Genomic DNA, 14,320 nt, shown 5'->3' with positions numbered 1-14,320 from the left:
TTGGTCCCTAAATGCTGGATCCAACAATTGTTTTCACAGGCTGAGTAAACTGATCTTGTAAAATTAGTGGAGTGCCCCTACAGTAAACAGTATAAATATTTATGCTATTTCTATTGTGAATGAAACTGATGCAACAGTCCAAACATCTCAGTCACATGGCTTTGACTGACAGCAGAGGCCCCACACATTGGATAGCTCATAGCATAGCATTTGTTTTATTCATTACTACTGTAGTTTAAGGTTCACCGGGTTCCTGTGTTCTAACTGCCGTGCTTCAGGAAGAACCAAGCCTTTTCCTCTTCAGCTCAGTACCATGTCCTGGAAGCCACCTAGCAACCAGAACAAACTTTGGGATAAAAATGAATGAAGTAGTAAGAAAACCTTTACAATGACCTCTCAGTGTTTCCATAAAAACAATCATTAACCATTAATTCCCTAACTTTTTCCTTCCTATACGGAGACAATGTGACCACAGTGTTCAGGCTGTGCCCTTTTTCCTAAGGTGAGCTGGTGTCACATTATAAATTGAACACTTGCTTGGACTTGTGTAGAGAGCACACACCATGTTTGTGCAAGGACTCAGTGAACGTCTCCATGAACTGAATAAAAATAGGAAAACAACTGCACTCAGTGAGATATAGGGTTAAATGTTTTGATGCAATCTAAAAACACACGGGAGAGACATTTTTGTCATTGGGGATGTGGCTTGTTATAAATAGGCCCTTGGAGAAAAGCACAATAAAAATACCACAAGAACGATGGATTGTCACCTCAGCTTTATGATTTACAACCTAGCGGCTTCCTGCCTCTATCTCCCTTATTCCCTCAGCAAGGGGGGACGCAGTGGAGAATGCACGTGCCAGAGTGTTAAAATAACCTCCCTGCTCTGTGGGGAAGATTTGGACCTCAACCTAACACTGGCCAGCAAAGTCCCACAGCAACCTGGTCCTGTTTAGATGTTTCGTACAGGTTTAGTCTGGAGAACGCCCCCTCCGACCACAAGCTCAATTATGCTGCATTCAGGTTTACTGTAAATACAAGCTCCCAGCTGGAGCAAACGATTCAGGTTAGCCTCAAGTTGGTGATTACGGTGCATGATTTTCAGATGTCTCCCAATTGTATCAACACTCAAACCAAAATCCCTGTTATCCAAATTACTCATAAAACCCAAGGAGTAAGGATTTTACAGTAAATTAGACAATTTGGTTCAAAGGGTAGAATAGGTACAGAAACAATATGGTGCCACTAAAGGCCTCACTGCTTACAAATTTAATGTCATATCTGTCATCTGCCATACCATCTTTTCCACCAACTGAACTTGTGAGTAAACTTGTATATGTGATAGAAAATGTTGAGGATCCTGGCAATGATACCTGCAGAGGAAGTGTTTCTCAGATAACGGGGGTATGAATATATAGTACACTCCTTATTTTTTGGGTCGGATAAATGAAAATGTACATAAAGAAATGGATAACTAAAGATTCAATTTTGTGCATCAAGAAGATTCTTTAAAACAATAAGTCCCAATCAGCTGCACTAGTCTGAAAAAGAAAAACCGAACCAGTGCTTTAAAACCTTTTTTATATCCGTGCAGTGCATCTATCCACATACAGTAAAAACTTCCTTTAGAAACAGAACAGAGGGAACAGAATTTGCTTTTTGAGCTTAATGAACGTGGACCTTTTCATCACCTCTCCCACAAACTTGAGGAAATAAACTTGAGGAAGGAAAGGAGCAGCACTCACGGTCAGCCTGTTTCCACACCTACACTGTGAGAGCACTCCAGTTCATCAATGAAAATAAACAAGGCATCAAACACAAACACACAGATACATTAGAAAATAATAAACTTTTCTGAGATTATTACTCAAGAGAATATTTTAACAACAGTCACAGCAGGCACATGTAATTGCTGACGCAGTTGCATGTCTGTATGCACGCACACACATACACACACCACACGCAAACTAAGAGGAAGTATTCCCCAGTCAACGCCCCGAGCTCCTGCCAACCAGTGACAGCAGGAAGTTCCTCCACCAATCCATCAGCTTTATGCTTTAATTGGTCATTTTAAGTCCAGTCTTGTTTCCTCCAGTGGTCGCTCAGGAAACAAACCTCACATTTGATAAAATGACTAAATTTAAGATATGGCTAAACATTACATTTAAACACATGACCTCCGATGCGGGGAGGATCAGGTGTAAGAGAGGCCCTGAGAACAGGCCTGGACATCTGAGGAAAAGCGAAATAAAAACCAGCTAACAGCCGACACTAGAATACATGCTCGTCTTTTCCTCTCTTCTTTGTGTCGCTCTTTGTCCCATTTGCTGCTATTTATTCCCATTTTTTTCACTGCATTGCTGCTTTAATTAGCAAATGTGGAGTATAGAAAGACAGCACAAATGGGTGATAGAAAACGGGCGACATGCAACAAAGATCCCAGGCGAGATTGTTGCAATTACACGGCACCCGTTCCAGCAAACTGAACCGGGACTACGCCCACTCCCGCCTCCCCTGGACTGCTCCCAACCCTGCAACAAGAGGAAAAATGGGCTGAGATATGCTGGCCATTATGCATTATTATTCATAAGAGAGGGTGTGTTATTACTGGCACCACCTAGCAGCAGCTGTTTTGAACTTGGAGTGTATAACTCTGGTCATTACTGATTGCACAATTACAAAATGTTGCCGCAACAAAATGTCAGCTCTTTTTTCTTGGATGTAAACGGGGTCATAGTGAGATGTTTTACAATACTTCCTACAATTGCAGTACATTGTAAAGGCATCTAATATACAATACAGTATAAATCACAGCGCAGATACATATTATAGTATTTGGTATTTAGCCTTTACAGTCAGTAAAGTCATTAAAGCAGGTTAGAGAGAACTACTGTTCTTGTCAGAGTCACCACTAACAGATCATTAGTATGACCCACACACATTATTACCAGCTAATCTTAAATTACATTGGCTAATGGTGCATTGCGTGAGCTGATGTCACATTGCATTACCTAATGAGATACAGTATACTGTACTGAGAAGGAGCCTGCAGTTCTACTTTGGCCAGGCTGACTTGGGTGGCTGTTTATGTTGAGGCAGTGCATTCCCCGTTCGCCAGGCAACCAAATGGTTTACGAGCAGTTACTCACACAAAAGCACAGGGCGGGCTGATTGCTCAGCTAATTGATCTCCACCAGAGATCACAGAGCTGCACTCGTAAAGAAAGGGAACGCCTCCCATGACATCACCGCATGCTGCACGGCGAGACAAGGCGTGCAAGTCAGCGGAGAGACTTATTCCCACACTGAGGGAGGCAGTCTGCAGAGAGAGGAGAGACGAAGTGTCACATGAAAAGCACACATTCACACATAGACGCAAATACACACACATACTATATGCAACTATTAATCAACAGTTAGAACAAGCCATATTATTTACAGTGCAGTGCTGGCAGTGCCAACTTAAGGGACATTTCCAACCAAAATGTTCTGACTATTCTTAATAAGCACAGGGAAATTCCTGGGAGGTCAGAGGTCAAACCTATCTACAGAAGCTCCCATGGAGCTGATAGGTATTTAGTGTCTTTCTCAAGGACCCAACACGAGGGCTTGAACTCAGGTTGTCCAGTTAAAGAGGTCTCGCTAAACACCCTGATGCTCAGGATGCAGGAGACTAAATCATCTGTGGTGGAATCATACTATTTGTATGTATGAATCATATTTCAACCCTGTGTCCTAGAAATTATATTTATATATTACTAAATTGTTTTCCCAATTATTTATTATTAATTGTGACAAATGCCATTGCTGCCTGGATTATGTACAGAGGCAACGTTTGTTGAGTGAAAGAAGCACTACATGTATCACATCTACACTCCCATCTGTGGTAAAGCACTTTGGTTAAGGTTAGGGTTCTGGTTAAATGTTAACACATCACTGGTGTCACCCGAGTCAACCTCATCCGAGTGCTGCCAGTGCCACCAAAACCATAGAAAAGTTGAATAATGCTGTAGTCATGCGTCATATGCTGTAGAACTACATTGTCGGTAAACATATTAACTGATATGTTCAGTTTCAACATTTTTGCGACTTCCCAAATACGACTTCCTCATTATGTTGATAGAAAACGTGCTCCGGTCTGCATTATCTTTCCCTCATAACGCATTTGCTGTTGCACATTTGTTGTATATAAACGTAATCTCTAGGAGATAGGGTTGTATATTTCATTTACATTTCATTTTCATTGGAGCTGCCAGATCCTTTTTGTGGTTTCAGAGATTTACAAGAACATATAAATGTCTCTGGTAAAATGTTTGATTCTGCACATAAATTAATTTTTTTTTTTACTTGTTAAACAACCTTACCCTTATATCATTTAATCCATTCATTCAAATAAGAGGCATAGTATTAAGTATTTTAGCAAAATACTTACCTTCATATCTGCCAGGCTCTGAACAGATGCAAAAAAAGCTTCATAAGACATTTCATTTTATAAAATCCTAGTTGAATACTGCATTAAGAGTTTTTCTGATCTCCTTTACATTTCTACTCAGCCTGGCTTCTAGCACCTGACATATGGCTAAAACAACGATAAGATCAGTTTATATCTACATAACTTAAGTTAAAACTGGACAAACATAGTGATCAGCAGATTTTTACACAGACGTAGGAACATGCTCAGGCTTGGGTGAAGCAGAAGAGTGAGATGGCTTTAGATAGCCTTTTATCTTGAGGAGAACTCAATTCATTAGCTCAGGTTATATACCTTTTCATCTCTTATCTGGTCTCGGGGCACAACGTCCACTCTTGTGTGGTTTGGCAGCTCCTCAGAGGTGAAAGGTGAGCTGAGTGATGGGTCGTTATGTTTCTGTTCTGTGTGCTGTGATGGTGGCAGACCAGACACAACTCCCCACGGGGAACAGAGGTGTTGCTGCCAAATTGGCCATGACGGCATCATTAGATTGATTGCATCTGTCCTAATACCACCAGGCAGATGCAGCTAAACCGTTGATATCAGTTCTAAAGTGGACAGTGGTAATGGTTCTTGTCAGAAAAAATCAATGTGAAGGTTTCTGACAGGATGTGTTAAAGTTTGTGGATGCTTGCTGCATCTGGTCAGTTGTTTCTAGAAAAAATCAGGCCGAGGTTGACAAAATTGCATTGCCATCACGCTTGCTTAATTGCCGGACTCAAACCAAAATGTAATGAGCAATGTGCCAGCATGACGTCCATGGGTTGACAGTGGCCCTAAACTAGCCAGAGTGCTGCTAACAGGAGCAGATTCTTTGTCTCTTGAGACCCAAAACAACTTCATGACTTTGTATTTCAGAAGAAAAGTTGGTGTTTTTTTCCAGTCACTTCAATAGAGTCTGGGTTCTTTTGGAAACCACATCTAGTGGCCATTAAAGGAACTGCATCTTAAGGCACCTGTAAATTGGCTTTAACCGTCAATTGCCACTTGTTTGCCGACAGGCAATAGTGTAAAAGCTTCTTACTGTAGCTACACAGCTACTACCTGTCATGTTTTCTACTTTGGAAAAGAAGCACCATGCACTTTACTATACCTTGTTTCAGTTCTTGTCCTCCGTAATACCTATGAACTCTACTGTAACTGTACAGTATTGGCCAATGAGGGCTACGATTTTTGGTGGTTTTCATTCCAACCAAAGACAACACCAGCTGATTTTCATGACCACCTTCAGCCAGAAGAAAGGAACCGTTATTTGATGTGGTGTGATGTTTGATGGTCGCCTGTTCTTGTTCTAGACGGCCAACAGAAGAAATCTGAAATACATTGATGGAATGACGTGATATAAATGTCTCCAAAAGCCCAAAAAGCTCTGGCATCAGCCCTGTTCAGCACGGAGGCAAGTGCGGCAAAGTGAACCTTGTATTTTCATTTTTCAAACTCCTCCAACCTCTAATATGTGTCTCATTAAAACCACGTCACATACACTAACTCCTCTGTTGTTTGTCTTAGCCATGCCAGCTCTTTTTTGACTTGATCAAAGAAGAAGGCCTTTAAAATCATTCTCATATTGGCACACATGTTTTGATGCTTTATTTGTTTATGTGACACCAAGGTGACGGGGTTGTTATTGATCAAGCAGTCCTCAGAGGTCATTGTGTAAACCTGCTCCATCCTGTGCGAGATAGAAATCTCCCTGTAACAGCTCCAATTCTTTTTCTTTCACTGTTTACATTTTTTATTTATTTTTTTTTTTTGCCTCGAGTGAAATCATCAAAAGCATTCCGGAAACTTGTAAAAGGATTCATCATGTGGAGAGCTCGTTGTAGAAGTCCTTTATTGTTGTCCTAGCCCTCATCAAAATCACAGCTGCTGCAGTGATGTGTGATCGAAATATTTAGTGTAAGAAACGCGCGTCTGGTGGAAGCAGGCCTGGAAGCAGCTGAGGGTGACGGATTGTAGCACTTGCTTTTTATGGTTGTGCGTTACAGAGTCAAACGTGCTTCATCAGAGAAAGTCCACGACTGCTGTGTGACAGAAATGCTTGTTTGTTATAGTATTGGCCTCAATAAAGATGAGTCTCAGTGCACCCTTTTAGAGCCATGGCAGCTGATACCACTTTTCTATAAAGCTTTACTTACGACAGCAATTTATTGAACCTTCACAGCAGAAATCATTTATGATTTACTTCCAGCCTTCCAGTATTATAATGATATATTTGTGCCATCTATTTTCATGGAATATGATGTGATCAGAGACTCTCAGTGATGTCTTTACAATCCTTCTTTGATCAAGTCATTAGACCAAGTCTGGGAAGATGTGTGTAACTCTATAGCTGTTGCTATGAAACTGTTCTATACTAAATAAAAAGTGCCTATCCACTTCATGGATATTAATGAACTCTTTTGACACTTCTGCAACATCACCCACATATACAATACAGGTGTTACGCAAGCATTGCATAATCTTTATATGCTTTTCAGTGAGACTTCACAATCGAGTATATTAGATGTAGCTTGCTCAGTGAGGCCAAGATGTGTAGTAGCACACTAAAAAAACAAATATGCAACCTCCTTAAAGAAATACTGTCTAACTCATAGAGACATTCACAACAAGTGCAGTTTGTATGTTTCTGTGTGTGTACATGTCTCTGAAATATCCAACCACTAAACCAACTGTTATCATGAAAATATGGCTCTGTTATCTGTTGAGGGCCAAGTGTTGTCTTTTCCTCAGATCGCAGGCTGTGATGAACCCTGTTTGATCTGGCACATGTCATCAGCTCATGATATGAGCGACTGTACAGGATTATACACAGTGAGAGAGTAATTGGTCCCGAATAAACAATAATTGTGCTGGAATTCCATCTTCCTCCGTCTCTGAAGAAGCGGTGCATTCTTTTCAATGCAGATCACACACAAACCTTGAATCAAGTCTCTCTGTCTCTCTCTCTCTCTCTCTCTCTCTCTCTCTCTCACACACACACACAGACACACACACATACACACAAACAGACACATTGCATGGTTAAACATCTGACACCTGTTGACAGGGTTGGTAAATTTCTGCTGCGGCGGCGCTGAGTTCTTCAAACCATCCATAACCAAATTTCATTAGCGATCATCATGTACAGACGTTTGATTGTTTCTGAAGTGTGCTCTCCTCTGTAGACGGAGCGAAAAACCGCCTCCACCGAGCTGTGGGATGCGTAATTTTCATCCAATATGCACACCCACCACGAGCGCTTCCTTCACTAAGCCTGATAGATGGCACTTGAACATAAATAGATTGGAATAGCATAGCTCTAAGTACGCCCTTGAAACCAAATGAAAGCAGACCCAGAAAAGACACCTTGTTACTCTGGATGTCCAATGCAAAATCACAGTAAGCAGCTGATTTGCAGTGTGAAATGAATAGTGAAATTTAAGCATTTCTTGAACAGAATTATATAATGATATATGTATTTTCTTCTTTATTTTTGCTCATAAGCGCTCATTGCTATTTTACTAGTATTTAAACAATGCAACAATTATTATGATCTGCGTATCTTTCCTGAGATTTCTTTGTTGCTTAAGTTTTGGTTTCTGGAAACAAACTTTTCCGTCTGCTCACTTCTACCTTCTTCTGTTCATTCTAAACAAGCTACTGCTGGCAAAAATGTGAAAACACATCATTTCCTGTAGTCCAGATGAATTTACCTACCTGACACTGAGTGGAGGAAACACACATAGCAAACATAAAGCTTTCACAAGCTGGGTGTAGATTGAATTACTACTGTGTTCCATTAGGTGGCAATACAGAGAAACCAAGGGGTCATATATTTATATGAAAATGTCATACATTATTTGTTGTACTTTATTAAAGCCATTCTTATCGTTCTGAAAAGAAGAGCTTTTTGGTTGAACCAGTGTGAGACGAGTGATCTGTATCAGTGACTTCCAACCAGCGGAACTTATTCCTGTGAAAATTCCTATGAAGGTTGCTCACAGGGCGCACATGCTGAAAAAGCCTCCACTGGCTTCCTCACACTTCCACGTTTTTGGGCTCATAGAGCATGCTCAGTAGAGTCCTTCTCCAGCCGAGCCAGTTGAGAGCATGTATGTCTGAGACTTCCTCTGGATTAACCAGCTGACATCTTTTTGGCTTCCCACACAAATGTATAAAATGATTTAATCATACGGCTCTTCTAAACTTTCCAAATATAAATCATAAAAAGAGTAATTTCGGGCAGTTGGTGACGCTGAGAAAAATGCATTCACCGTCTTACAGCCGCTGCTTTCCCAATGATTGTGTATGGGGAAAAATATTTTTTGGGCCAGTGTGTGTCACGTGATGAACATGGAAGTAATACCCCGTGTTGCCACTACGCCTTTCCTGGGGGCTTGGTTGAAACGACTAGCTTCTGCCACTAGTAGTACAAATGCAAACTTGACCAAACCAACCTAAACACTAACAGTTCAATTGTATGAAAAAATTATTGTGGTGGTGTTGTTGAGTTCATCTGATAGGGCCGTGAGGGTACGTCTGAAAAAATAAAAAAGGCTCCAAATTCTTCACTTAGTGATTTCACATACATATCTTCAGGGAACATATCTGTTCCCTGACTTTTCTATGGTACATATATTCAGTTATTTGGCAAACATGCAATTGTTGTAGTGAGGGGCATTTGGAGCCTGTTGCTCTAAAGACGGCTTATCGGCGCTCAAGCTATTGTCACTGCTGGACAGCTACTGCAGTGACTGTGTGAGCAGAGCCGGGATGTGTGGATGAGATAGCACAGCGTTCATTAGAAGGGCCTGGGGACAGCTGTGGAGATAAAGCGTATTAATCTCTTAACACTGTCACACACACAGACACACACACCTTTGAGAGACACTATTCTGCAAAGAGACAGATTCAGATTGAAATTCACACCAAAGAATCACTTACATCATCTATTTATCTCTGCTGGAAAAAGATAGAAATTATGATGGTCCGCTTTTGTTTCTTTTTGTCTTTGGCTGTTTTTTTTAAAAGTAATTGTGTACTTTGAAGTGCAGTGTTACAATAAACACGTCTGTCTCGGAATATTTTGGAAGATGAAAGTACAGTACCAGCATCGGCTTTCTTCAGCACCGAAAACTAAGAGCATTCCATTTCCTATTTATGAAAAAAGCCCCATTGCATTTTCCCTCACACTTCCCTTAAGTGGAGATAACATCTGGGATAAGAGAGCAGTAAAGAGTAAGAGGGAAAGAGAGGAGAGAGAGTGTGTGTGTGTGTGTGTGTGTGTGTGTGTGTGTGTGCTGTGTGAGAGAGAGAGTATTTCAAAGCTTGGCGTAGTGTGTGTTGGATCATCCCTGGGGAGGGAAGTGTGGGAGATAAGCCTGTGACAGCTGCCAAACACCTCTGTGTGTGAGTGTGTGTGTGTGTGTGTGTGTGTGTGTACGTCTGGGCCCCCCATTCAGAAGGAGTGTTTCTGAATCCCAACCACCTGCCAGCTCCGGTCCCTTATGGCAGGTGTGAGTTGGTTTGTACGTGATTCAGACCACTGATGAACGTGAAGCATATGTGACGGTCTTATCGCCTGCATCTCCCTGTAATAACATTAAGACGGGCGCATTGATGGAGAGATTACTGAAGTGTGAGGAACTGTGAGGGCTGCTCTTATGAATGGTACGTGCCTGAATCAGCCTGATAAAGGAAAAAAGTGACCTAAAAGGTAAAGCATCTAAAACAAGTATGACAGTAGAGAATATGAAGCCACAAAGTGTATATTAAATGAATAAGTAAAATTATAACAAATCCCATTAATAAATTGTGTAAAATATATAAGTGGAACTATAAATTGTGAAATAATTTGAGACATTATTAAAACTCACCTCTTTATTCCGAAATGTTATTTCATCATTCTTATTTTAGTTTTATATGAGTTCATTTTTAATTTTATGTCAAAATGCCCTTTTTCAAAAGTTTTTGTTTCATAATTCCATTTTTTCCTCAATGACAGTTTTATTGCATGTTTTCATGGCAGTGGTGTTGTCCCCAGTGTTGACCAGCCCTCTCACCTTTCTGCCAATCACATGCCCACATTTCTCTCTTAAACTAGTAAACTCAACAACTGCTACAGATCTCCTGTTAGCTAGAACAACAACAATACCAAAGTAAGTCTGAATCAACTAAGTAGCTCCTGCTGTTTCATCTAGTTTAAGGCTGCACATGCTACCCATGTAGCTGTCTAACTAGCTAAGCGGGGTTGTGAGACTGGATTATTACTTTGCAACAAAGTTAAAAGACAGTAATAATGGCAGCAGCTAATATTAGCTGGTTATTTCAGAGTTACTGCGGCAGTACTTTGAATGTAAAAATGTTCCTCAGGGAAAAACACTCTCAACTCTGTGAAGATCAAAAAGACAAACTGTCTTCTCTGTGGTTGCTCACGCCAACAAGCTCTAGCTAACAATGCTAACACTGGCTCTTCACTTTAATGCTGAATAACAATCCAACCTCACAACCCTGCCTAGCTAGTTAGCTTAGCTAGGTATGCTAGTTAGGTAAGCTAAATAAAAGGGAGAGGTGTAGTTACTGTGTCTGCGTACTGTGTTTAATTTCAGCATCTTGTATTATTCATAATTTCTTTAACATTGTTGTTGCTCTGGCTAACAGGAGCTAACTGGCTAAATTTGGCAGTAGTTGTTGAGCTTGCTAGCTTAAAGGCCCAGTGTATAACATTTAGGAGGAACTATTGGCAGAAATGGAATATAATATTTATAAGTATGTTTTCATTAGTGTAGAATCACCTGAAAATAAGAATCGTGTTTTCATTAAAGTTAGAATGAGCCGTTTTGATCTACAGAGGGAGCAGGTCCCCTTCCACGGAGGCCGCCATGTTGCACCGCCATGTTTCTACAGTAGCCCAGAATGGACAAACCAAAACTGACTCTAGATAGGGCTGTTCGCGAGTTTCGCAGCCACCGTAGTTGCGGTATTCAAACGGTTGCAAACTGCAATTTCACCACTAGATGCCACTAACGCATACACACTGGACCTTTGAGAGAGGAATGTGGGCATGTGAATGGCTGAATGGTGAGGGGGGCGGGTGACAACAACACTGTCTTAAAAACAGTTTTGAAAAACAGCATTTTGAAATAAAAATGTCTATAATTAAATAAAAATGAACCCTGATAAAACGCTCATTTTGAAAATAGAAATGTTGAAATAACATTTTAATGAGCTTTCTTCCATTATTTCACAAGTTGTTGGTTCATTTATATATTTAATAAAATGTATTTGTGTGATTATTTATTTCATGTTTTTCTTATTTATTTAATATTGAACACTTTCGGGTTCCATGCGCAAAATCGTGGCAATACATGAGTGTGTGAGAAATATGAACTTTGGGATCAATATTAAAGAGAGAAAATAGCAATTACAATAAATCACCAGACTCTCAGATTTGTGGGAGAGCGGAAGAAAGTTTTCCTGCCTGAAATCACTAGGGTTCAGAGGTTAAATTCACAAGCAGGTGGCCAAGCGAAAGAGAGCCTGAACCGTTTCTTTTAGAGGCTCCATTATTCTCAAGACCAAAGCAGGCCAAGCCACGCCATCTGTTTCAATAACCTGTTGCCTTAATATGACAAACTCATACCAGAAGATTGAGACTTTGTGATGTTTTCCAAGTAAATGCATTTTCTCAGGATCTCAAGCGACTGCATTTGGCCGTGCACCACAATTGCAAATTGGAAGGTATGTAAACATTGTGTGTTGAGTTCATCACAAGCTCAAATTTCCAAAATGTCAGCTTTTTTTCAGGAGCTAAGAAAAACAGCCCTGTTTTGCAGCTTGATGACACTGCATTTGGTTTCATGAGGTCTAAGAGTTTGGAGTCAACTGACAGGGGACTATGTAACCATGCAACTGGAGTGAAAACATGAAAATCAGCAAAACTGGAGTTAGGTGGTTTTCACATGACAACAGTGCCACATGGGATTGTTTAAATTTGAGCACTGGATGTGTTATTTCACATTATGTCCAGCTGATCTGCAAAATGTCAAGGTAGAATTTCAGCGTGTCTCTCTCTCTCTCTCCCTCTCCCTCTCTCTCCCCCAGCCTGCCACTGTAACCTGCATGCCCGTCGCTGTCGTTTCAACATGGAGCTGTACAAGCTGTCAGGCCGGAGAAGTGGTGGCGTCTGTCTCAACTGTCGTCACAACACAGCGGGACGCCATTGCCACTACTGCAAGGAGGGTTACTACAGGGACATGACCAAGTCCATTTCTCACCGGAGAGCTTGCAAAGGTAACAGGATATGACGAAGGTCGGATGTTATAACATTACCTACGCACAGTCAACAGTGTTCTCACGGTGTGATTTTTTGTTGAATAAAAAAATTGGCATCAGATTCAATACTTAGTTAGGGTTGAGGTAATGTTTTATACACTTGTTAAAGACTTACAAAAAAGTATTGTCTAGGTGGGGCCCCTTGTCAAGTGGACTAGTTTCTTGAGTTTTATGAATTGTTTGCAGTTCCACCAAAGAAAAAACAGCTTACACATTAGTGAAAAGTCCAAAATATGAACACAAATTTGTGCACCAGAACTTTGTTTCTCTTCTTTCCTCCCCCTTATCTCACGACCCCTTAGATTAAACCTTGTGACCCTTTGGAGGGGACCTGACCTCTAGATTGAGAACCACTGGACTAAACCACCTAACTGCATAGTTCAAATTAGCTCCACCTCAATCAGCTACAGTAGTAAAATGCTACATACACGTCAATACATCAGTATAGACGTTTACTTGTAATGGAGTATTTTATCAGCGCGGGATAGGTACTTTTACTTAAGTAAAGGATCTCTGTACTTCTTCCACCACTGTCTGTTTCACACTTCAGGTATTAGAGGAATTCTTTAAAAAGTTTTGGGGAAAATCACCCACCCTTCTTGGTGTCAGCGAACTGACCCGTGCTGCTCCCAAGCTATTCGGGGTCCTCTGTGGATCCATGACAAGACAAACATAACAAACAGAACAGAGGTGTGAGCTGATCCACCGAACAGAGCAGTGGAAAGAACTCGCTAATCGTCCCTCTCCCCTATTCATACTCACAACCCAGCGCATAGGCACAAAAAAACAACACACACACACACACACACACACAGGTGCGAGCACATACGTCAGGTTTGAGACCAAGCGGACAAGGATTAATGTGTGGGGAGACAAAAGCTGAGCTCCTTCTGTCTCGCAGCACCTCGGGGAGTAAAGACAGGCTCCGAGGCCCAGAGCAAACAAACTGCTGTCACTCACTCACGCTCTTGCTATACGCTCACCGGCAAAATATCCCATAGATGTACAAAATGCTTGTACATATCTATGCCTGTCTCTGTCTATATGAGAGTATGTTTGCCTACAAACACTGACAAACATTAATGTTAATGTGAGATGCTGTTGTGTTTTTGGAGGGAAAGTATGTTTATAGTCTGTTTATATGGGAGAAATTAACTGCAACAACAAAAAAAAAACATTTCAAATGTTACTAATTTTATGGCAGTACTTCTGCACGCTGCTTTTAAACAACAGTGGATGCTATTGTACATTCACATCACAATTTCTTACCACATACTAATGACAAATGAGTGCGTTTGGGCAGATGCACATATTGCGGTCTTGAGCAACATCCACCGCTGAGCTATGATTGGCTGGTGACAGGGTCTCAGGATGCCTATCCTCCGGTGCCCCTATCCTTGGTATACCGCTGGCTGTTTAAACAGAGGAACAGCAACGTGAGATTTCCTACTGCATGCCACAACAGTCCTCCCCTCCTAATTCACTCTGACTCATTCGACTCATATTCTGTCTTTAATACTCCAGTACAATATAC

At 41.0% G+C, this 14,320-nt stretch overlaps 1 protein-coding gene and 1 long non-coding RNA gene across 4 annotated transcripts in view; one reads left to right on the top strand and one right to left on the bottom strand.

Annotated features, from left to right (window-relative positions):
- The window catches only part of ntn1b (netrin 1b), a 44,295-nt gene that overhangs the window by 12,936 nt on the left and 17,039 nt on the right, over positions 1 to 14,320 (top strand). For all 3 annotated transcript variants that reach the window (XM_044182403.1, XM_044182401.1, XM_044182402.1), the window contains exon 3: positions 12,556 to 12,744. In XM_044182403.1, the coding sequence (XP_044038338.1) occupies positions 12,556 to 12,744 (189 nt within the window). The remainder of the gene's footprint in view (positions 1 to 12,555; positions 12,745 to 14,320) is intronic.
- On the bottom strand, positions 64 to 5,047 carry LOC122869417. The gene is made up of 3 exons (XR_006376315.1): positions 4,432 to 5,047; positions 3,150 to 3,318; positions 64 to 2,531 (listed from the first exon to the last, which is right to left on the bottom strand). It is a non-coding gene; the product is annotated as an uncharacterized LOC122869417 (long non-coding RNA).

Source organism: Siniperca chuatsi, linkage group LG21 (assembly GCF_020085105.1).
Source record: "Siniperca chuatsi isolate FFG_IHB_CAS linkage group LG21, ASM2008510v1, whole genome shotgun sequence".
Taxonomy (NCBI): Eukaryota; Metazoa; Chordata; class Actinopteri; order Centrarchiformes; family Sinipercidae; genus Siniperca; species Siniperca chuatsi.
Note: the sequence above shows the minus strand (reverse complement) of the source record. Positions and strands in the feature narration are given on the sequence as shown.